A 25668-nucleotide genomic window follows, 5' to 3' on the forward strand; every position below is an offset into this window, starting at 1 on the left:
TCCCACCATGTGTTATATATACGGGGCAGCACGGATGGTGTAATGGTTACATTACTGCCTCACAGCACTGAGGTCATGGGTTCTATCCCCACCATGTGTTATCTATACGGGGCAGTACGGATGGTGTAATGGTTAGCATTACTGCCTCACAGCTCTGAGGTGATCTGCAAGGAGGGTGTGTGTTGCAGGTGCTCCAGAGAAGGTAGAGACTCAGACTTTTGCAGTAGCTCCTCCTCTGGGAATCCCCAAGCCAGGGGACCCTGGTGGGGGAAGCTTGCAGGCAAGGGCCTGCTGTACCTTTCTATGGTACGTGGAGGAGGCCGTGCAGTTGAGAGCCGGTCCAAGAGGAAGAACATCCCTGCTGTTGCAACACCTGCAGCAGGAGCCTCAGACAAAGATACAGTGAGTACAATGGAAAATGTCCCCCCGGATGAATCCGGAGGTACCCCTGTGGCAAGCCAGCCACGGGGGGAAATGATGGAAGAACCCGGCGGGGATGCAAACGCCGGTGGTGACATAGCAGTCGCTGCGGGGGGACCTGGTGAAATGGTGTCAGAAGAGTCTGAGGAAGAAATGCAGTCTGAGGATGAAGACTTAAGTGCAGAAGAAGATAATGCTTTTGAGAAAATGGGTCTGGAGGAATTAAATAAAGAGGCGAAAAAAGTTTACCAAAGAGTCTATAAAGCAAAGAAAAAGAGAAATTCTTGCCTTTCATGGGAGCGCCATGTATGGAGAGATAAGATTGTTACAAATTCAAAAATATTGTCAAAATTAAAGACTCATATTGCAAAAAAAATGAAAGGTGAAAGAAAAAGCAAAGATTTACCTCAGGCGGAGAAAGGGTTAATTGCAAGCCAGGAGCTTCAGGATTCCCTTGCTCCAGCTGATGCAGATGAGTTAATGGAGAGCAGCTGCAAAGGAGGCGGCCTATTCCCTGCAAGTCCAGATCAGCTGATGGAAAAAACCAGCAGCATGGAGATGCAGCTGCAGATTGAGAAGCCCATGCAAATGAACTCAGAGGAAAAGAGAGTGCAGCTAACAGCTGAGGTGGAAGGCACTGAAAAGATGAAGCAGGTCCCCCGGGACACAGTAAGTATGAAAGCTGCAAATGTTGTGTCCCGGGGAGACTCTGGTGCAAAGTCTGAAACCAATGAAAAAAACTGTATGATACGGGACAGTGCTCTAACTCCGGCTGTGGGTGCAGGTAAAGGGGAAAGTTTTGTCTACATTGCAGACAGTACTCCCAACCTTGCAGGGACAGCTGGGGGAGGGGGAAATATGGACAGTGAAAAAATGGATACAAATTGTGCGATGAAGGATGATGGGCAGATGCCCGGACCGAGCAATGTCACTGCTAATGCCCAAAAATGTTTTAAAGGTGTTAAAGAAACGGCTGAGAGTAATAATAATGTTTCTACCAGAAATGTAAAATTGTGTGAAGCTGAAAAGTTGGCACAGGGCCAAAAATGTTTAAATAAGGCAAATTTAAAGGCTGATGAGGCACAAATAATGCAAACTGTATATGGGGATGTACTAGTACCTGAAAGAGCTGGGGCTGCTTTCAAGTTGATTGCAGAAAACATCCGTACAAAGAAAGTGCAGGTAAAAGCCGGTGATGGTACTGGAGTTTCTGAGCTTGGAACTCCAGACCCAATTCAAATGCCAGCACCTATATCTTATGCCAATATGATAAAACAAACAAATAAAAGAAATGAAGACAGACAAAGTCAGGTCATGAGCCAGAGTGTCATTCAGAGAAGGAGAAATGTGATACAGTTTAAGTGGGTTCAGTCAGATCCGGTCCCCACAAAAGAAAAATTTCTTAATTTAATCTTTACTCTGGATTGCAGTGCTCATGACCTAACGGCATGTATTCATCCAGAAAGGTCTCAAATTTTTGATCTCAGTTTTGTTTTTATGAGGAAAATGAATGAGGTTGTAGACCAATGGCAAGTAAGAAAATTTGAAGAAGCTTATAAGGGCTATGAAATTGTATCAGTGTCAAAACCAGAGAATGTCAGAGCAAGGATATTGGTGAGGGATGAAACTATCCCAGCTGACGACATAAAGTACTGGTTGAGTAGACAATGCATCTGGATAGGGGACATGGTTAAGGTTGGACACACCTTAGGAGTCTGGGGAGGTGCATGGTCTGTGCAGATAAGATTACACCAAGTTGAAGGAAGGACAAAACATCTCCCTTCGGCTGCTTATATCGGGAGAGACCGTATACAGGTGTTCTATCCAGGCCAGCCAAGGACCTGCTTTCGTTGTGGCGAAGAGGGGCATATGAGCAGTGAATGTGGAAACGTAAAATGCTCCCTCTGCAACGAGGCAGGTCACCCCTCGAGGTCGTGTAACATAGTAAAATGTAACTTGTGCGGCCTTGAGGGGCATCCCTACAGTAGATGCCCAGAATCTATGCGCCATATGGATAGAACACCTGGAGCGGGAACAAAGGGGAAATTCAAAAAGGCTACAGTAGAAGAGGAGACTCTGGTAGTTTGGGAAAGAGACAAAGATTCAGAAAGGGAGGAACAGTTTCAGGAAGTGAGGAAGAGGAAAAGTGCCACAAAAAGGAAAGGGGATGAAGAGATAGTGAGCATATCCAACAGGTTTCTAGTTTTTTCCGAAGAAGATGAGGATAGTGAGGAGGAGGAGGAGGAGGAGGAAGTCTATAAGGAAGGGGAGACTTTAGCTCTTAGGAAAGTTGAGAAAGAAGTAGGGAAGAGAAAGAAGAAAAAAGCAAATAAGAAAGGGAAAACGCAAGGGAAGAAAAGTAAGAAGGAGGAAGGAAAGGGGGAGAAAATAGAAAAAGTAGCCTTGGAGACAGGGAAAGTGGTAAAATTAATTAGTTCAAAAGAGAAAAAGGGAGAAGGGGAGCATGAAACAATACACAGAGAGGTGGTGACAAGGGATGAAGGAGAGCAAGGTGACCCGGAAAGAAACAGAGTCAACTTGCTAAATGTCTCAGACAGGCCTCCTGATCCTGTAAAAAGGAATGATGGTTTGTCTGAGGGTATGGCTGAGGATATGGATGTGTTGGGTGGTGGTGAATGTAAGGATGGTGGTGGGTCTGGTGTAAATAAGTAAAGGATTTGGTATTGCCCTACACTATGGTTTTTTGCATGGATCCTCACCCCATAAGATGTGCCACAATTAATGTGGCTTCTATACATTCTGAGCGAGCTCGGTTCATGGCTTTTGATTTTTTTAGAACAGCAGAGGTAGACATCTTTTTCCTCCAGGAGACCAGACTGAGGACCCTAGAAGCCTTGCATAAGGCTAAAAGGGAATGGAGTAGGGGGCCCTCATTCTGGTCTCTTGCGGCCGAGCCGTATACTGGGGTGGCGGTACTTTTTTCCGACATGGTAACCGTGCACAGAATCATAGAAATTGAAGTAGGAAGATGTATGGTTTTGGATGTCACCTTTAGAGGACATGACCTAAGGCTGATCAATATCTATGGTCCCCAAAAAGCTTGGGATAGGAAATGTCTTTTTGAGGTGATAAAACCATTCTTATTCACAGCCCAACAGGTCGTTTTTGGTGGTGATTATAACACTGTTGTAAGAACCAAAGACAGAGGAGGTACCAGAAGCAGTAGGACCTTGGGCTATGATGCAAATTATTTAGTTAGAATGGTTAGAGAGGCTGGTCTGGTGGATGTCCATATTAGGCATACTCCGGACCTCACTGGGTACACTTTTTATAGCGGTCAGAATAAAAGTAGAATAGATAGATTTTTTGTCAAAACAAATTCGAAAACTCTGCCTTCCAAGGTGGAGCCAGTAGAATTTTCAGATCACTGCTTTCTTAGTTTTTCATTGAATGCTTCACAGTCCATCCAGAAAGGGAGGGGTCTGTGGAGGATGAACTCAGAGCTCCTAAAGGAAGAGAGTGTGAAGCAGTCTCTCAGAGGTCTCTTTGAGGATCATGAATCACTGTTGGAGGCAGGATGGAGTAAATCAGAGTGGTGGGAGGAAATGAAAAAGAAGGTCCAAGGTTTTTTCAAAAGACTGATTAAAAACAGAGGATTGAAAAAAAAGAGTGCCTACTATGTTCTTAAAAGGAAATTGGATTTCTTGATCTCTGAGGGTGGAGATGGTGGGGAAATCTCCCAGGTGAAGGCTCAGATGAAGGAATTTCAGTATAACCGATTGGCATCTTTGATTCTGGAGAGGGATTATGGTACATACCACTCACCGGATCCCTACCAGAATTGTAGAAAAGCCGTCGAGGCAAGAGAAGTCAGTGGCCTATATGATGGAAGGGGTGTGCTTCAGGAGAGGAGGGAAGGCATCCTGGAAGTCATTAGAGCCTATTATTCTGATCTCTTGTCTGAGCAAGCACCTATCAGAGAGAAGATGGAGACTTTTCTGAGGGAGACACCAGGTCTGATGGAGCCAGATGGCTCTCTTGAGTGTTTGGACAATAAGATTGGAGTAGAGGAAGTTAGGGAAGCAATTGATGGTTTGACATCAAAAAAGTCACCTGGACCGGATGGTCTAACATCGGAGTTCTATAAGGAATTCTCTGATGTATTAGCTCCCCGTCTCACGGATGTGTTCAATGCAAGTTTGGAGGAAGGAAATCTGCCTCCTTCCATGAGACGGTCGGCTCTAATCTTATTGTCCAAAGGAAAAGACCCAGCCCGTATTGAGAATTGGCGCCCCATCGCTCTTCTTAATACGGACAGGAAGATTTTGGCAAAAGTTTTCTTTAACAGAATAATGGAGTTTTCTGAGAGGCTTCTCTCCCCCTCCCAGCACTGTACAGTGAAGGGGCGTAGCACTTTTAGTGCGGTCCTTGGTGTCCGGGAAGCCGTGGAGCGGTGCAGGGCTGGGGGGGAAGGAAAATTCCTGCTGGCCTTGGATCAATCTAAAGCTTTTGACCGTGTCAATCATGAGTATCTTTGGAAATTACTTGAAAGGTATGGCTTTCCGTCAAAAATGGTCAATTGGTTAAAGGTTCTTTATAAAGAGGCCGAGAGCTTCCCGCTTGTGAATGGTTGGGTAGGGCCCAAATTTGGGGTAAGCTCGGGTGTGCGTCAGGGTTGCCCCCTGAGCCCTCTTTTATACGTGTTTGCAATTGATCCTTTCGTGAGGAGGATTGAGAGCAGCAGGTTGGAAGGGGTGCAGCTGTCACCGGAGTGTACTCTAAAGGTGGTAGCCTATGCAGATGATGTTACGGTGGTCTTGTCAGCGGAGGAGGAGGCAAGTGACATCAACCAACTAGTGACTGATTTTTCTGAGGCGTCTGGTTCGAAGATAAATCAGGACAAGTGTGAAGTTTTCTGGATGGGGGAGGGAGGGAAAGAATTTTCTCTCCCGGACACCCTCCCCAGGCCTAAAGATAGTATCAAAATATTAGGCATCCAATTTGATCACGGAGATTATTCCTTGCTAAATTGGGGAAGAAAGCTAGATGATGTCACCAAGAAGGTCAATTTCTGGAAAGGGTGCAAGTTCTCCCTGAGAGAAAGGGTTGACATTTGCAAAACTTATTTGATACCAATGTTCCTTTACATCAGCTATGTCTGTTTTTTGCCTCAGTCTTTGTGGTCTAGATTATGTTCCGTGTTTTTTCAGATGTTCTGGGGAAACAAGATGAACATAGTCAAGAGAGGAATCACGTACAGATCGAGGGCAGAAGGGGGCCAGGAAATGGTCAATCCTGTAGTCCTTTTTGTAACAACTTTTTTGAAATTGAATGTGGGAGGTCTATTTTTAGACAACCCCCCTCGATGGGTACATGGTTTCATGGAATGGATGTCTCCTTATTCTAGAACATGGATAGATGGTGGTCGGATGGGAAGACCTTGGACCAGGCGAGGTTACCTTCCGATTTACGTGATTCAATCCATAAAGATGATTACCAAGTGGAGTTTGAAGGTGGGTGATGTGAGAGATCTCTCGAGAAAGGAGATGGGGAAGAGGATCTTGCAGACCTACTTTTATGCTCCACTGGCTTTGAGAGATTGCCCAGGGGATGTCTGTTCAGCTGGGTTGAAACTGCTTAATGAGCAGAGGATCCCACTGAAGTTTAGAGACATTGCCTGGCTTTCTTTCCAAGGGAGACTTTACGTTAAAGGGAATATTAAGTTTAGAGGTGCCAATACCCGTGATTGTCCACGTGAGGAATGTCCTGGGGAGGAGGAGACAATGGACCATTTCTTTCTTAAATGTCCCTTCAATGTAAACATTTATCAAGATGTCTCAGTTGCTCTAGGGATCCCTTGTCTTTCGGGGCTAAGTTACCCGGAGTGGGTCTATGGGGCATTCAAAGGTTATGGGAATTTTGATTTATGCACAATTTATATGATTAGTTTAGCAGTCAGGTATCACACGTGGAATGCACGGTGTCATGTTATATTGAGACAAAAGATCCTCCCTGTTAGGACGGTGGTGGGTCTTATTCTACATGAGGTGAAGGTAATGATGGAAATGGAAAAGGAGAAGCTGGATGCCATCAGCTGGTCTCGCTTGTGGGGCCGGTTGAAACCTCCTTAGTAGGTGGCAAATAGTAGAACCTGGAACATACTGGGACTCTGTTCTTTTTATTTTCACACAAAATAGGGGGAATATGGAATATGAAATAAAAGAATGTTTTACATACATGTTTTGCTAGTACCAGATCCTTCACTTAAAAAATAAATGTAGGTGGAGAAAATGGTTGGGGGGAGTAAATGAAGAGATGAAAGGCGTCTTGTGGGTAAGGGTAATGAATGTGTTCTGTATTAAAGGTGATAAGTATAGTGGTGAAGGTGGAGGAGAGGTATGATAGGAATGAATGTAGTGAGAATGAATGAAGATGGAAGGACGGGAGGATAAGGTAAAAATGATGGTAAGTTTAAAAGTGGAGTGGAAGGAGAGATGTATGGGGAGGTATGAGTATGAGAGGGTATGAGTCAGGGTGGATGTTTTGGAGAAGGAGAAATGGTGGAGCTCAGGATCAGGAGAAAGTACAGAATAGGAAAGTTTATTTTGTATAAGATTGTTAGGTGGTGAAGGTGGGAAATAAAAAAAAAAAAAAAAAAGGGTGGGGGGATGGTGGGAAGGTATGGGGATATGGATCAAATTGATGTTTGTAAATTTATGTGAAATTATATTTTATACTGTATATGAAATGGTATATATTTTTGTACAAAAGGTTGCAATCTTCAATAAAGAAGCATTGTCATGGGTTCTATTCCCACCATGTGTTATATATACAGGGCAGTATGGATGGTGTAATGGTTAGCATTACTGCCTCACAGCACTGAGGTCATGGGTTCTATCCCCACCATGTGTTATATATACGGGGCAGTACGGACGGTGTAATGGTTAGCATCACTGCCTCACAGCACTGAGGTAATGGGTTCTATTCCCACCATGTGTTATATATATGGGCAGTACGGACGGTGTAAAGATTAGCATCACTGCCTCACAGCACTGAGGTCATGGGTTCTATCCCCACCATGTGTTATATATACGGGGCAGTACGGATGGTGTAATGGTTAGTATTACTGTCTCACAGCACTGAGGACATGGGTTCTATCCCCACCATGTGTTATCTATACGGGGCAGTACGGATGGTGTAATGGTTAGCATTACTGCCTCACAGCACTGAGGTCATTGGTTCTATCCCCACCATGTGTTATATATACGGGGCAGTACAGACGGTGTAATGGTTAGCATTACTGCCTTACAGCGCTGAGGTCATGGGTTCTTTCCCCACCATGTGTTATATATAAGGGGCAGTACGGACGGTGAAATGGTTAGTATTACTGCCTCACAGCGCTGAGGTCATGGGTTCTATTCCCACCATGTGTTATATATACGGGGCAGCACGGATGGTGTAATGGTTAGCATTACCGCCTCACAGCACAGAGGTCATGGGTTCTATTCCCACCATGTGTTATGTATACGGGGTAGTATGGATGGTGTAATGGTTACATTACTGCCTCACAGCACTAAGGTGATGGGTTCTATTCCCCACCATGTGTTATATATACGCGGCAGTACGGACGGTGTAATGGTTAGCATAACTGCCTCACAGCACTGAGATCATAGGTTCTATCCCCACCATGTGTTATATATACGGGGCAGTACGGATGGTGTAATGGTTAGCATTACTGCCTCACAGCGCTGAGGTCATGGGTTCTGTTCCCACCATGTGTTATATATACGGGGCAGCACGGATGGTGTAATGGTTAGCATCACTGCCTCACAGTGCTGAGGTCATGGGTTCTATTCCCACCATGTGTTATATATATATGGGCAGCACGAACGGTGTAATGGTTAGCATTACTGCCTCACAGCACTGAGGTCATGGGTTCTATTCCCACCATGTGTTATATATACGGGGCAGCACGGATGGTGTAATGGTTACATTACTGCCTCACAGCACTGAGGTCATGGGTTCTATCCCCACCATGTGTTATCTATACGGGGCAGTACGGATGGTGTAATGGTTAGCATTACTGCCTCACAGCACTGAGGTCATGGGTTCTATTCCCACCATGTGTTATATATACGGGGCAGTACGGACGGTGTAATGGTTAGCATCACTGCCTCACAGCACTGAGGTAATGGGTTCTATTCCCACCATGTGTTATATATAGGGCAGCACGGAGGGTTTAATGGTTAGCATCACTGCCTCACAGCACTGAGGTCATGGGTTCTATTCCCACCATGTGTTATATATACGGGGCAGCACGGATGGTGTAATGGTTAGCATCACTGCCTCACAGCGCTGAGGTCATGGGTTCTATTCCCACCATGTGTTATATATACGGGGCAGCACGGATAGTGTAATGGTTAGCATCACTGCCTCACAGCGCTGAGGTCATGGGTTCTATTCCCACCATGTGTTATATATATGGGCAGCACGAACAGTGTAATGGTTAGCATTACTGCCTCACAGCACTGAGGTCATGGGTTCTATCCCCACCATGTGTTATATATATGGGCAGCACGAACGGTGTAATGGTTAGCATTACTGCCTCACAGCACTGAGGTCATGGGTTATATTCCCACCATGTGTTATATATACGGGGCAGCACGGATGGTGTAATGGTTACATTACTGCCTCACAGCGCTGAGGTCATGGGATCTATCCCCACCATGTGTTATATATATGGGGCAGTACGGATGGTGTAATGGTTATATTACTGCCTTACAGCGCTGAGGTCATGGGTTCTATTCCCACCATGTGTTATATATACAGGGCAGTACGGATGGTGTAATGGTTAGCATTACTGCCTCACAGCACTGAGGTCATGGGTTCTATCCCCACCATGTGTTATATATACGGGGCAGTACGGACGGTGTAATGGTTAGCATCACTGCCTCACAGCACTGAGGTAATGGGTTCTATTCCCACCATGTGTTATATATATGGGCAGTACGGACGGTGTAAAGATTAGCATCACTGCCTCACAGCACTGAGGTCATGGGTTCTATCCCCACCATGTGTTATATATACGGGGCAGTACGGATGGTGTAATGGTTAGTATTACTGTCTCACAGCACTGAGGACATGGGTTCTATTCCCACCATGTGTTATATATACGGGGCAGTACGGATGGTGTAATGGTTAGTATTACTGCCTCACAGCGCTGAGGTCATGGGTTCTATCCCCACCATGTGTTATATATACGGGGCAGTACGGATGGTGTAATGATTAGCATCACTGCCTCACAGCACTGAGGTCATGGGTTCTATCCCCACCATGTGTTATATATACGGGGCAGTACGGATGGTGTAATGGTTAGTATTACTGTCTCACAGCACTGAGGTCATAGGTTCTATTCCCACCATGTGATATATATACGGGGCAGTAGGGATGGTGTAATGGTTAGTATTACTGCCTCACAGCGCTGAGGTCATGGGTTCTATCCCCACCATGTGTTATCTATACGGGGCAGTACGGATGGTGTAATGGTTAGCATTACTGCCTCACAGCGCTGAGGTCATTGGTTCTATCCCCACCATGTGTTATATATACGGGGCAGTACAGACGGTGTAATGGTTAGCATTACTGCCTCACAGCGCTGAGGTCATGGGTTCTTTCCCCACCATGTGTTATATATAAAGGGCAGTACGGACGGTGAAATGGTTAGTATTACTGCCTCACAGCGCTGAGGTCATGGGTTCTATTCCCACCATGTGTTATATATACGGGGCAGTACGGATGGTGTAATGGTTACATTACTGCCTCACAGCACTGAGGTCATGGGTTCTATTCCCACCATGTGTTATATATACGGGGCAGTACGGACGGTGTAATGGTTAGCATCACTGCCTCACAGCACTGAGGTAATGGGTTCTATTCCCACCATGTGTTATATATACGGGGCAGCACGGAGGGTGTAATGGTTAGCATCACTGCCTCACAGCACTGAGGTCATGGGTTCTATTCCCACCATGTGTTATATATACGGGGCAGCACGGAGGGTGTAATGGTTAGCATCACTGCCTCACAGCGCTGAGGTCATGGGTTCTATTCCCACCATGTGTTATATATACGGGGCAGCACGGATGGTGTAATGGTTAGCATCACTGCCTCACAGCGCTGAGGTCATGGGTTCTATTCCCACCATGTGTTATATATACGGGGCAGCACGGATGGTGTAATGGTTAGCATCACTGCCTCACAGCGCTGAGGTCATGGGTTCTATTCCCACCATGTGTTATATATACGGGGCAGCACGGATGGTGTAATGGTTAGCATCACTGCCTCACAGCGCTGAGGTCATGGGTTCTATTCCCACCATGTGTTATATATACGGGGCAGCACGAACGGTGTAATGGTTAGCATTACTGCCTCACAGCACTGAGGTCATGGGTTCTATTCCCACCATGTGTTATATATATGGGCAGCACGAACGGTGTAATGGTTAGCATTACTGCCTCACAGCACTGAGGTCATGGGTTATATTCCCACCATGTGTTATATATATGGTGCAGTACGGATGGTGTAATGGTTATATTACTGCCTCACAGCGCTGAGGTCATGGGTTCTATTCCCACCATGTGTTATATATACAGGGCAGTACGGATGGTGTAATGGTTAGCATTACTGCCTCACAGCACTGAGGTCATGGGTTCTATCCCCACCATGTGTTATCTATACGGAGCAGTACAGATGGTGTAATGGTTAGCATTACTGCCTCACAGCACTGAGGTCATGGGTTCTATTCCCACCATGTGTTATATATACGGGGCAGTACGGACGGTGTAATGGTTAGCATCACTGCCTCACAGCACTGAGGTAATGGGTTCTATTCCCACCATGTGTTATATATATGGGCAGTACGGACGGTGTAATGATTAGCATCACTGCCTCACAGCACTGAGGTCATGGGTTCTATCCCCACCATGTGTTATATATACGGGGCAGTACGGATGGTGTAATGGTTAGTATTACTGTCTCACAGCACTGAGGACATGGGTTCTATTCCCACCATGTGTTATATATACAGGGCAGTACGGATGGTGTAATGGTTAGTATTATTGCCTCACAGCGCTGAGGTCATGGGTTCTATCCCCACCATGTGTTATATATACGGGGCAGTACGGATGGTGTAATGATTAGCATCACTGCCTCACAGCACTGAGGTCATGGGTTCAATCCCCACCATGTGTTATATATACGGGGCAGTACGGATGGTGTAATGGTTAGTATTACTGTCTCACAGCACTGAGGTCATGGGTTCTATTCCCACCATGTGTTATATATACGGGGCAGTACGGATGGTGTAATGGTTAGTATTACTGCCTCACAGCGCTGAGGTCATGGGTTCTATCCCCACCATGTGTTATCTATACGGGGCAGTACGGATAGTGTAATGGTTAGTATTACTGCCTCACAGCGCTGAGGTCATGGGTTCTATTCCCACCATGTGTTATATATACGGGGCAGTACGGATGGTGTAATGGTTACATTACTGCCTCACAGCACTGAGGTCATGGGTTTTATTCCCACCATGTGTTATATATACGGGGCAATACGGCCGGTGTAATGGTTAGCATCACTGCCTCACAGTGCTGAGGTCGAGGGTTCGATTCCCACCATGGCCCTAACTCTGCAGAGTTTTTATATTCTCCCTGTGTTTGTGTGGGTTTCCTCCGGGTACTCCGGTTTCCTCCCACAATCCAAAAACATACTAGTAGGTTAATTGGGTTCCAACAAAATAACCTGAATGTAAGCTCCACTGGGACAGAGAATGGTGTGAATGTTTAACTATTCTCTGTACAACGCTGCAGAATATGTGTGTGCTATATAAATAACTGGTAATGATAATAATAGAAATAAATGATAAGACGTAACGGGGGGTCATTCCTAGACATGTAAATCTATGCTCATCTTTTACTTTTGCCTAAATGTATCTAATTGTCCACCCTACACATAATAATGAGCCACATCAAGGGTCTAGCATGAGAAGGGTAGAAGGAGTGGCCATTGATGTATGGGTGTGGCCAGTGTAAAAATTGCATAATTTTGTAAGAAAAATTATAACTAGTCAAAAAGATAACCCTGTATTTTTCCAGTTATGTGAGCACACAGAGTCATCATGGATTAAACAGAATCAGCTGCTGTATTTTGCATGAATTATGTGAATATTCTCCATTAGTGTGTGTATGTGTAAATGTATGTGTGTGAGGGGGGGGGGTCTACTGCAAAAGTTGCCTCAGCAAGAGGGGCAGGTCTTATAGTTGTGATTATTTGCATATGCCATTCTCTGGCCATAAATTTGAAGGACTTTAACACCATTCAATAAGTTTTGGGTATAATTTTGTGTAAAGGAAATGCTTGAATGGAATAATTAGCTTTTAATTATGGAAGTGTGAGATATGTTTTGGTTTCAATTTCATTCTTGTGTTTTGCTTTTGAATTCAGATTTAAAATCCACATCTTGGCATTTGGATTTCTTTAAAATTGATAAAAACAGCTAAAGTTGTGTTATTTTTTTGCAACCACAATCTGAAATGTGATTTTAACATCTGAATTTTGAACCACAGGAAGATCCCAACAGGGACACATTTCCTCAGTTTGGAATGGACTTTCTCAGGAGATCCCAAATGGGACTCAGTTCATCACTTTGGAACGGACCATCTCAGGACATCCCAACCAGAACATCTCTACTTTTAATTCATTGATTTTGGTATTAAAGTACTCTATCCATAATTTCTAAATAAAGTATGTGATGAAAAACATTTTGAAAAAGCCAAATCTTCTCAGCCTCCAAATAATGTTTACAATAAAGGGGTATTGTGGACATTATCATCTTAGTATTCTGTATGGTGCTTTTCACCAATGACTAGACCAGGCATTCCCAACCACGGTCCTCAAGGCACACCAACAGTGCAGGTTTTGTAGATATCCAGGCTTGATCACAGGTGACTTCATTAGTATCTGAGGGATTCTGATTAAACCATCTGTGCTGAAGCCTGGATATCTCTAAAACCTGCACTGTTGGTGAGCCTTGAGGACCGTGGTTGGGAAAGCCTGGAATAGACAATACTATTATACTCTTATACCCTTAATATACCCAGTTATGTGTAACCTTTGCAGAGGTTAGTTCAGATGTACTCTGTTCATAAACTTGATTTCCTTTTCAAAAATGATTTTTATTCCAAGGCTTTTATTGACCCATTCTATGGAGATGCATTCAGCATGTCGGCGGTCAAATTCCAATAGAATCCCAACCAGCGTGAACAACACTGTCACCATCCCGACATCACCGGAAATGCTTACACTGGATTGCCAACAGCTGGCATCCCGATCATAAGAATACTGAGGACTGTTAACGTTAGGCCATTGATGGAGGGGGGTTAGGTTTAGGCACTGGGGGGGGGGGGGGGGGGTTACGGATGGAGGGTTATGATTAGGCTGTGATTAGGGAGCATTAGGGGGTAGGGTGAGAGCGTAAGTGTACTTACTGAGCCCCTGTCAGGATTCTGACCATCGGGAAGCCATCCATATGTATTCTATTCTATGGACAGATAATTGCTCCAAAAAAGTCAGCATCCGCAATTAATGAATGAATGATGAGAAACAGGATATAGGGAAGTAATTTAACAAGACATCTAATAGTCATTGAACCATTTATTTATTTATTGGATGATGCACCAATGCTAAAGGTCTGTGTTTAATAAAATTCCTGGACACGTCTAAATGAGCTGACCCTGGATTGTGAGGCCCCCCAGTCGCTGTATCTCCGGTACTCCCCGGGTCTCAGGTAGTACTGGCGTCCTCTGTAGCTGGGCTCTTCGTAGAAGATCCAATGTCCTTCCAGAACATTGCAGGAGTGGATGTCAGGATGCCTGAACTCTTCATGTACGTTGGGACAATCTTCAGGAAACTCCAACATAGCGCCATTGAATTCTTCCTTTTCATAGATTCTGATTCTAAATGTTCCACGGTGCTGATAAAGAGAATTGTTTTTCTTAATTTGTCTCAAAATACTCGGTTTAAAAAATAAATAATATTTATATATATTTATTAACACACAATTATAGGCGTACAATTATTTTCTGATACATCTTAAATATTCCCCATAGCAAAATAATTGTAAGAAATTTTTGATTTATTAGCAGCTACTTATATTGGCACACATACGGTCATTTCAGTCGCTAACACAGTGGAGCTGACAATCTATTTTCCTTACCACATGCACACAAACACACTAGGGTTGATTTTTTTTTTTTTTTACAGAATCCAATTAACCTACCAGTATGTTTTTGGATTCAGTAGCGCATTACATAGGGGATAGGACCTACAACAAGATTACACTCATTAACTTATTTACATACAGTAAGTGCATAATTACATCTTGCATATTACTTAATTATGTGGAATAAGAGAGGGCCCTCCTGCCAGAAACTTACTTTCTCAAGGGGTTATGGGTGAATATCAAGAGGAATAGGGAGAGTAGAGAGGACCATAGGTGCGATAACATGGGACAGATTTCCCTTCCAAAATGGCTGCCACCCCAAAGGAGACAGATATTAAGGATTCTAGAGCAGGTGATGGACATTATGGGAGGGGCCATTTCAAGATCTGTCCATTCATACAACATTTTGAAATATTGTTGTTGACGGAATGTTGTTTTCAAATAGTTAAGTACATTTATCTTCTTCCATCTGAGATGAGGATTTTAATAATGTCCCTACTGTATGTGTGGAAATGATGCTGGAAATATTAGGACAAGAGGGGTCTGTATAGGACATGATGCAGTATTGTGTTTAGAAAGGGTGGTCAACAGAGGTGAAGGGCTGAAAGAGGACAATGAGGAGGGCAGTGGTGTCCGGAATAGACTCAGGAGGCCAGTGGAACAAAAGGCAAGAGATGACAAGGGTCTTCGAAATATTATGGCGGTGGAAGGATTAATATTGGGAGATAGACTGAACATGGCAGAGAGAGTACAGTGGAGAATGACACCAAAGCAGTACTTGTAAGACAGAGAAGTGAGAGGTATTGTCAATTGAGTGGTAGAAGTGGGTCAGAGGGGGCATTTATGAGTTGAAATAATAACTTTCATTCTAGAGAAATTTAATTTAGGGAGGTGCTGAATCATCCAAGAGCAAAAATTCCTTGCTTGCTGTCTGCCCTTACCTGTAAGATTTGTTAGTAAAAATTCCTTGTTTGCTGCCTGCCCTTACCTGTTAGATTTGCTACCAGTAGTTCTTTGTTTTCTGCCTGCCCTTACCTGTTACATTTTCTACCAGTAATTCCTTGCTTGCTGCCTGCCATTACCTATTGGATTTGTTAGCATAAATTGTCTTGCTTGCTGCCTGCCCTTCCTTTGTGCCTTTTTACAGGACTTCTTTCCCTGTCCTGAATATTATGTCTAGACTTTCCTCATCTGATGTCCACCCAGACTATTGCCATGCATTATTAATTTTATACTGTGCCACTGTCTCTCCAAGTTGTCTGTTTATTAGTTTCTATATTCTTGAATTATTTGAAAAATAACAGTTAGGAGCTGGCTGGCTAGCACTTTATCTCCATCTAAAGCTTAGTAAATAAAAACCTTAAGAGTTTTATTTCTTTCTTTTGAAAAAAAAGGTGAGTGACATAGACATTGGGAGATAAAGGAAAGAGATAGACTTCCTGTATACAGTTTAGGTTGTAGAACCAATATTCTTTTTCTCGATTAAAAACTGACCTGTGGAATTATGCGACAAGATCTTATGGAGTCATTGTGACTTGTCCAGTGAGAGAAGTCGGGGTACTCTCCCCTCTTCAAGAAGTACTGGTTGCCCCTGTAGTTGGGGTGCTCGTACAGCATCCAGTTTCCATTCTCCACCCGGATGGAGTTGCAGCGGCTGAAGAAGGAGTTCAATTCGGAGCAGTCAGAGCTGCACTCGTGGGAGCGGCCCTGGAAGTTCCTGTCCTCGTAGAAGATGATCTAGGATGGAAGCAGCAAGAGACGTAAGGTGAGACTTGCAGCAAGATGACAATGTGTCTCACGACGTTGCGCGCTTATTTACGAACTCTTTGCTGAATAAATGGATCATGACTGAGATAGAAACCAACACAATGTATTTAAATTATATTAAATCACTTGACTAGATTATTTAGTTATGTACAGTAATGTTTGTGTTCACTTTATAAATGTGACATATGCAATTTTGTTTTTTTTACTCTTGAATTTAACTTAACAGATGCCCCGCTTTCTTTGCTCTATTTATATTTCGATGATTGTATGTGTTCCTTGCCACCTTATTAATTACATACGAAGACTAAGGAGGTATTCAATATTAAATCTGTCCGTGCAAACATGCCTTCAATGTGGTGGCAAATGGCTGCATTAGATAGATGTGTGCCAATATTTCCAACTGTCGGCAATATTGGCAAACATTTAATGCCCCCCCTATTTATGATAAATACAAATATTGAAAATATCGCCAATTTAAAAATGTAATCTATGTTCTTAATAGGGAGTCTTTAAAAATAGCGTTTCCAGAAATGCAGCGACGTCAGAATAAGACATTTTGCCCCAGAATACATATATCTATATAATGCATATTGTCTTACATGTCTAAGTGACATTATTTGTGTTCTTACCTTTCCCATGGTGGATAATAGATTGGATTCTAAACAAAAGTGCAACAAATTTGACTCTGGATTTTTCTTTATATACTGATTGCTGAATCCATTAGGATCCTACAACATTTGCATAATAGTGGGCTGTATAGTGCAATAAAGAAAGTGTATATTCGACTTTTTCTCTGCTGGACTTAGGCTTGTGCTGACACCGGGTTCCTGTATTGAATGCACTGAGCCAGACAGCGAAGCCAATGTCCAATGTGAGATAGTATAATGTGGAGGATGAAGATCAAGGCAATGGAATTCCAATACTATGCGGTTTTGCATGTTTCAGCTGTTTTCTGTGATGGGACACGTATGGCCTAAAGAAAATATACACATTCCAATCACTAGTGCACAGAGCGGTTGGGTCGCTGGTGCAGAAATACATAAAAAAACATTGATAACTGAACAAAATTCATTTATTTAACAAGATCTTCTTCAGATTTATTCCTGCTCAGAACAACTGTAACGTGGTCCAGGTTTAGTCAATGAATCTACTTTATTCACAAATATTAATTTTGCTTAAAAAAGAAAGATGTTAATAATAAAATATACAGCGTTGTGTTTTAAAAAAAACAAAGACTATGTTATCCAGCATACTGTAGGAATGGAAGGGAAGACATTGGGGGGTATGAGATGATGGGAAGGGAAGAGAGGGAACAGAAGGGAAGAGATGGGAGGAAGGATAAGATGATGTAGAAAGAGATAAATGGAAGGGAAGGGAAGAGAGGGAACATAAGGGAAGAGATGGGAGGGAGGATGAGATGATGGGACGGGAGATGAATGGACGGGAAGGAAAGAAATGGGAGGTGGTGGGTGATGGGAGGAGAGAAGAATGAAAGGTGAGGGTGATGGGTGAGGAAAGGAAGGGAAGGTAAGAGAGGGAACAGAAGGGGAGACATGGGAGGGTGGTGAGGTGATGGGAAAGGAGATGAATGGACGGGAATGGGAGGTAGGAGAGGTAATGGAAATGAAGAGTTAGGAGAGGGGTGATATGATGGCAAGGGAGAGGAAAGGAAGATATGATAAGAGATGGGGTGGGGGCAGGTGAGATGATGGAAAGGTAGGGTATAGAAAATAATGGGAGGGGAAGGGAAGATTGGGAAGGCAAGAGATTATGGGAAGATAAGGTAAGGGAAGCTATGGAAAGGGAAAGGAAGGTAAGATTAGGGAGGGGCAGGGAAGATGATGGGAAGATAAGGAAAGCTATGGAAAGGGAGGGGAAAGGAAGGTAAGATTAGGAAGAGATGGGAGGGGCAGGGGAGATGATGGGAAGGTAAAGTAAGGGAAGCTATGCAGGTAAGGTAAGGGAAGCGATGGCTTCCCTAATTTGATGCCACTGATGTTTCTCCAATGCTTTATACTTTTCTCCATCTGGATCTGTTGGCAAATAGATTAGGTTTTGTGGCATGTGGGGGTCATATTGCATTATAGAGGTCTGATCACATATGCAAGGGGTCTGGTAGCATGTGGGGGTTATGTTGCATTTTTAGGGTCTGATCATATGTGCAAGAGGTCTTGTGGCATGTGGAGGTTATATTGCATTATACTGTATGAGTCTGATCATAAGTGCAGGAGGTCTTCTAGCATCTGGGGTCCTATTGCATTATATGAGTCTGATCATATGTGTGAGAGGTCTTGTGGTATGTGGGGGTCATATTGCATTATAGGAGTCTGATCAAATGTGCAGGAGGTCTTCTAGCATCTGGGGTCCGTTTGCATTATAGGAGTCTGATCATATGTGTGAGAGCTCTTGGGGTATGTGGGGGTCATATTGAATTATAGGAGTCTGATCATATGTGTGTGAGGTCCTGTGGCATGTTGGGGTCATATTGAATTATAGGAATCTGATCTGATGTGTGAGAGGTCTTCTGACAAGTGGGGGTCATGTTGCACTATAGGAGTCTAATCATATGTGAAAGTATTCATTATGTGGACTGGATTCCTTTGCTAAAAAAATCGATTTGCAGGATCTATTTTTGTGCATTGTTTTTTAAATGCTAGCCAATCAAAACTTGGGCTCCCATTAGTCCTCAGGGGCCCCAGTGCAATGCACTTGCGACACCAATGGTAGTTCCACCTCTGCTGCGGCCGCCCTGTCACTCCTGTATGCACAGAGCTGTCCTTTGCAAAGCTAGTCACATAAGTTAGTACAAATGCACTGAGTTTCATTGCTATATGTGGTGGGATGTACCGCAAAGGCTTAGTACATCCCACATAAATTGTGCAGTTTAATTTAGTGGCAGTGTGTTTGGGCCATTGGGGAGCTGACTTCATTCGGGGTGATAAAAAGGCAATGTACTGTTCATCAGTAAATACTCAGTGCCAGCCCTAGGATTCGGCAAACTAGGCAAATGCCCAGGGCACTTGAAATACCTAGGGGCATGTACAGTATTCCAAGCCTAAGACTGGCAAGCTCAGCTGTGCAAGGGGTGCAGGGGGGTTGGGGTATGAAAATGTGTAGCATATGTGTGGGGCATTACTGTGTAATATTATGTTTATAAGTGTACAAATGTGTGTCATAATGTGTAAGAGGCATTATTATGTGACATTATGTGCATAGGGAGTGGTACTGTGTGTTGTACTGTGTATAAGGAGCAATAATATGGTGTATTATGATTAAGTGGCAATACAGTGTGGTGCAACTTGAAAAATGGGCAATGCAGTGTTGTGTAATGTGAATAGGGGGGAATATGGTGTATTCTATTGTGAATAAGGGGCAATACTGTATAATTTAATGTGAATATGGGGCAATATGTGGTGTAATGTGAATAACAAGCAATACAGTTTGGTGTAATGTGAATAAGGAACATTACGATGTGGTGTAATTTGAATAAGGAACAATATGGTGTGGTGGAATGTGAACAATAAGCAATACAGTGTGGGGTAATGTGAAAAAAGGAGCAAATATGGTGTGGTTTAATGTTAATAAGGAGCAGTACGTGGAGGTGTAATGTGAATAAGGAGCAGTTCAGTGTGGTGTAAAGTGAATAAGGAGCAGTATGGCAAGGCGTAATGTGAATAAGGAGCAGTGTGGTGTGGTGTAATATGAATAAGGACCGGTGTTGTGTGGTGTAATGTGAATAAGGGGCAATATGGTGTGGTGTAATGTGAATAAGGGGCAATACTGTCTTGTATAACATGAATAACAGAAACTTATCATGTGATGAAATTTAAATAAGGAACACTATTGTGTGATGCAATGTGAACAAGGCTGCAGTGCTTATGAGATCATTTAAATTGGAGTACTTATGGTTAGCCATGCCCATTTTTATGGGTGCTCACCTTCAGCCTGCATTTTCCCTATCTACATTTTGGGGCGAGGACGCACAAGGCAGCAAAATGAGGATTGATATTGGTGAGGGTTGATGGGTATATGGGTATTGTGATGGCAGAGTGGTGCTGGGTCAGACAGAACTAGCATCACTGATAGAGGCCTCCAGCCAAAAACTTGCCTAGGGCATCGAATTGGTTCAGGCCAGTTCTGTATAAACTTCCAGGAAAAGCGTAACCAGTGCCAATAATACAATGAGCACATATTTATTTGCTGGTACATACTATACTGTACATGTATCTAGAGGAAATTTATGACCCGACGGAAAGAGCTGACTCTGCCATTTAATCCGCCCCAGTCACTGTATCTCCGGTACTCTCCTGGCTTCAGGTAATACTGGCGACCTCTGTAGTTGGGCTGCTCATAAAACATCCAGTATCCTTCCAGCACCGTACAGGAGTGAATGTCGTGGTGAGGGAACTTTTCAAAAACATGGCGGCAATCTTCACTGAATTCCATCGCCTCGCTTCTGAAGTCTTCCTGTTCATGGAGCCTGATCCTGTAGGAACCGCGATACTAATAGGAGACAATGGTAAAACAGAATAAAGATGTAATCATTGGCAGGGGCATTATTAGCACAATAACAAAAATTCCAAAACTGTTATCCAAAATTTTGATAAATGAATCAAAAAAATTGTCCACATGGGCTTCCAGTTAGTGTCGCTCGCTTCGCTAACCATCGGGCATGATGCCTCGCTGTGCTACTGCTGCTTTCGGCACTTTGTACCCTTCCCAGTGGGAGTTTAAAAAAGTACAAAAAAATTCAAAATGTGACAGTAATGACTACACCTGTGCACCAGCTAGGTGATCTGGGAAATGTGACAGTAATGACTGCGCCTGTGCACCAGCTAGATGGTCTGGGAAATGTGACAGTAATGACTACACCTGTGCACCAGCTAGGTGATCTGGGAAATGTGACAGTAATGACTGCGCCTGTGCACCAGCTAGATGGTCTGGGAAATGTGACAGTAATGACTACACCTGTGCACCAGCTAGGTGGTCTGGGAAATGTGACAGTAATGACTGCACATGTGCACCAGCTAGGTGGTCTGTGAAACGTGACAGTAATGACTACACCTGTGCACCAGCTAGGTGGTCTGGGAAATGTGACAGTAATGACTACACCTGTGCACCAGCTAGGGGGTCTGGGAAATGTGACAGTAATGATTACACCTGTGCACCAGCTAGGGGGTCTGGGAAATGTGAAAGTAATGACTACACCTGTGAACCAGCTTGGCAGGCTAGACAATGGGCGGTATTCAATGAGGCTGATTCGCCAGGTTTTTATGGCGATTTTGTGCTGTAAGGCGAATTTCTGACTAAAACGGCGAATCACCCTATTCAATGACCAGATGGCGAATACATTTCAAGGTTTTTTTCGCCATGATTCACCGAGTAGCAGTCGCTATCTTTTTATGGTGAAGTGGAAGGTGAACTTTTAAAATAAAGTGTTTTGTTTTTTACAATTGGTGTCAAAAAAATCAGGAATTTTATTCTGAGGAGGGGCATGCTATTTTTATTCATGTGCTGTAAGCACATGAATATATATTTATTTAAAAAAATATATATTTTTTTTACACAGACCAGCCAGCAGGGGGCCGGAGCCGAGCCGCTCATTAGATATTCATATATTTACTTCACCCGATCATTACATATGCATGATCGGGTGTAGTGAATATACCCGGTCCCCTGCTGGCACCCCCCGGGGGGCAGCCTGTGCTGCCTGGCTCCCGGGGTGCCCACCTCCCCCCCACAAACGTTGTGGGGCAGGCAGGGAGACTTCCATCTCCCTGCCTGCCGCCGTCCTCAGGCTCCCTGCGGCGTCCTCCGCAGGAGCTCAAATTCGCCAGCGAGGCTCCGGAACGCAGCTGCACGTCGCCAGTATTCACATTGAATACCGCCCAATGTGAACTGTTGGTAGATCTTGCGGACCGTTTTGACCACCCCTGCTGAAGACCTATGATCCAAATCCCTTCTGAACTCTGCAGCCATATTGTGTGGTACAGGAGAGATGTTCTCTATATAATACCTGAGGGATGACGCGGCACGATTTTATGGAGTCACTGTAGCCCATCCAGTTTTGGTAGTCTGGGTAATCGCCCCGTTTGAGGTAATACTGGAGACCGGTGTAACCTGGACGCTCATAAATGATCCAACCTCCGTTTAGCACCCGCGCTGAGTTACAGCGGCTGAAGTAAGACTGTAAATCGCTGTGGTCTCCGCTGCAGTGGTAGGACCGGCCTTGGAAGTCCCTGTCCTCGTAGAAAATGATCTGCAATATAAGATATGTATTACATGTACATCTGATTATACCGTACACCGCTGGTCTGTTCCGTCACTTCAGCTCCCGGCAAGCTGGGACTCAGCTACACCGCAGCAGGGCGCTGTCCAGGCCTGGTGGCCAGTGCGTGATTTTGCGCAGGAAACACCGCCAACGTTCACGCAGCTTCCCCCATAGTATCTGAGGTGTAGTGAGGATGTATTAGGTGTCCCTGGGAGCTGACTGGGAGGTTACATTTGAGAAGCACGAAGGTGGCTCATACCTCCCAACATATAGTCTCCCTAAGGCCTGTTTTGGAAATGGGACATGGCCTCAGCAAAAGGGTAGTGGCTTTGTGTGAATGCCCCTCTCACAAGCCATGCCCCCAACTGTCATCACTGGGGGGTATGCGTGGCGCTCTAAGAAGCAGCTAACATGCCCCTAGCCCCTCCCATGCACAGAGGTACTCCCAGCTATTATTCTAACAATCCATAATCTGAAATTGAGATTTCAAATCCAAATTCCGAACCTCAGGAAGATCCGGACCCAGTTTGGATCGGATCACCTCGGGAGATCCGGACAAGGATTTATTTTGGTTTGGATACACAAAATAAGTGTGGATATGTTTTTTTGGGAGATCCGAACCCCACATCTCTAGCTGCAGTTAAAGAGACGCCCAGCCGTATTCCAGGGTCTGCAGCCGCTTAAGTCCCCGTACACAAGGGGCTATTTTATCACCGGGGATATGGCCGCTGAGCGACCATATCCGTTTGTCCCGGGCGACGGGCGATAGGAGCGCGCTCCCGCGACCAGTCCAGTACTGGTAGCTGGTCAGAAGATCATGCTCCTGCCACCAGCGGCTTTCTCCTGCAGTGACTCTGTTTTCATCAGTGACCATCGGTGGTCGCTGATGAAAACGGGACCCTCAGCGTTTTGGTCTCTGAGCGATATTAAGTCAAAATCGTTCAGCGACCAAATCGATCGATGTGTATGGAGCTTTAGGGCTAAATTTACTGAAAGATCACCGACCATCGAATGATTTTTTCTCCATTCGCAAATAAAAGACAGTCTAGGCTGAATTAAGCTCAGAATCGGATTGGTTGCTATGGGCAACATCACCAGCAGAAGATGCAGACACGGATGTGGCAGCGTCGGACTCAGTGTTAGGATGACAGAGATGAATCGTTACCTTCCCCATTCTCCCAGTGTTGGGAGGATCCTGGCTGCCAGTCCCTTTATATATCACAGACGGACAATGCTGCAGACAAACATTCTGCCCAGTCAGGATAATGTATAGTTCCCCTCATTATATACGGCCGGCATTGTCCCATGTTGTTGTTGTTGTTGTTTGTGTGTTATTGGCAATACTATGTGATTGTGTGATGGGTGTGTGCTGCCAGGTTGCATACAACTTCATTTACCTTCCAGTGAAATGCAATGAAGGCAGCTCCACCAGTAGTAGGGTAATACAGGCTGAGATCGGAGATGCTGGACACGATGAGGCACTGAATCAGGCCCTATATGCAGTGGAAGCAGAATGTGTTGACACAATGGTTTGTGCCATGCTTTTATGGCTCACTATCAGGGCTGCATATTATTAGGCTGGTGTACGGATGATAGGTCGGATGATGTGACAACACAGACATTCAATAGGTCGACACAAAAAGGTCGCCATGAATAAGGTTGACATTGACAAACGGTCGACACAATCTAAGGTCAACATGACAATGGTTGAAACATGAAAAAGTTGATTTTGGGATTTTTTTTACTTCCACGTGGACTGTGATTGGGAACGGTAAACATGTGGCGAGCGCAGCAGTAGCGCAGCGAGGCACTTTGTCCCGAAGCATGGCGAGCAAAGTGAGGGTACAGCACTAATTGGGGGTCCGTGGTCTCAGTTGTCCGCATTGAGTTCTACCAGTGGCTCCCGATCCCCCCAACAGGAATCACCATGTATGGGTGCTTTGGATTAGCGCTACCCTGGCATGCACGTTTTTTAGGGGGGTGCAGTCATTGAGTTGACAGTAACAATCAGCATCTACCTTACAAGTGTTTGAAAATGGCAGTTGGGAGCAGATTGGTTGGTACATTATCTCTCAGAATTTTATCTTTCTCACATTTTTGGTAACCTCCCCCAAGAAAAGATGTATTAAAGTAATTAGTGTATTTCCGTAAAACACCTTTTCTCCTTTCTGTAAGACCCAGCGGCAGAGCTGTGGCTCATTATGGGCCTGATTCAGACCCACTTGCTAAACAGCGTTCTTTCGATCAAATGTGAATCACCCCCTTTATACACACTTTGGTCTGTTATCTTACTTTCTGAAGAGAGCTGCGAAGGGGGTCGTGAGTCAGCAGTAATTATAGCAAATCTCTGAAATGAGTGGAGACAGATGTCCTACAGTTGTGCAGCAGCCCCCTCTCTGGGCTCCTTTGACAGCTGGAGCCCTTTGGTCTCTGCATCCAATGTCACTGGGAGTAAAGGCCCATACATACTATAAGATTATCTTTTTCAATCTGGCTGGTTGAAATGAAAAACTGTAACATTTCTGGGAACAATTTATAATAAACCATTTGCTCCGAAAAGCCGGAAAATGGAAAAAAAACAGCCATCTACCTAAATTGATTTAACCAATGTGTCTGAAAGACCATTTTTGTCTGTTTTCCATATTTAGGAGCAAATGGCAAAGATACTTCTAAACGGGAGTAAAGATAACAGAGAAAAGGACATTACCATTGTAGCTGGTATCCGCATAATAGGTCCACAATGTATTGGTCAAAAGTCAAATGTAATGCTGCCCGAATTTGGCGGCAGTGTGGGATGCTAGCCAAAAAGGGGAAATCATGGTTTTGCCTTGTAAGAAATTGCGACTTAAAATAAAAAACCTCTAAGTTCGACCGGCATCCAGCGCAACTGACAATGGTCAACCAAAAATGTGTCGACTTTTCATGTGTCGACCTTGTGCTTTTTGGCTTTTTGGCATGACTGTCTACA

The 25668-nt window shown here is 44.2% G+C and overlaps 2 protein-coding genes across 2 annotated transcripts; both read right to left on the reverse strand.

Annotated features, from left to right (window-relative positions):
- Positions 1–14137: 14137 nt before the first annotated feature.
- LOC146019606 (gamma-crystallin-3-like) lies at positions 14138–17067 on the reverse strand. Its single transcript, XM_083152116.1, has 3 exons — positions 17059–17067; positions 16157–16399; positions 14138–14413 (listed from the first exon to the last, which is right to left on the reverse strand). The coding sequence occupies exons 1-3, from the start codon at positions 17065–17067 to the stop codon at positions 14138–14140; spliced, it is 528 nt and encodes a 175-aa protein (XP_083008242.1).
- A 3589-nt stretch (positions 17068–20656) lies between these two features.
- On the reverse strand, positions 20657–23874 carry LOC146021261 (gamma-crystallin 2-like). The gene is made up of 3 exons (XM_083155055.1): positions 23866–23874; positions 22446–22688; positions 20657–20932 (listed from the first exon to the last, which is right to left on the reverse strand). The coding sequence occupies exons 1-3, from the start codon at positions 23872–23874 to the stop codon at positions 20657–20659; spliced, it is 528 nt and encodes a 175-aa protein (XP_083011181.1).
- Between the last annotated feature and the right edge of the window lie 1794 nt (positions 23875–25668).

The sequence above is a fragment of the Crinia signifera genome, chromosome 7 (assembly GCF_055691185.1).
Source record: "Crinia signifera chromosome 7, ASM5569118v1, whole genome shotgun sequence".
NCBI lineage: Eukaryota > Metazoa > Chordata > Amphibia > Anura > Myobatrachidae > Crinia > Crinia signifera.

What these genes read in the sequence shown, in the direction of transcription:
- LOC146019606 (XM_083152116.1), bottom strand. An exon ending in CTTGTCGCATAATTCCACAG is followed by an intron (nt 14,414 to 16,156) that starts GTCAGTTTTTAA and finishes TCTCTTTATCAG; the next exon opens with CACCGTGGAACATTTAGAAT.
- LOC146021261 (XM_083155055.1), bottom strand. An exon ending in CGTGCCGCGTCATCCCTCAG is followed by an intron (nt 20,933 to 22,445) that starts GTATTATATAGA and finishes GTCTCCTATTAG; the next exon opens with TATCGCGGTTCCTACAGGAT.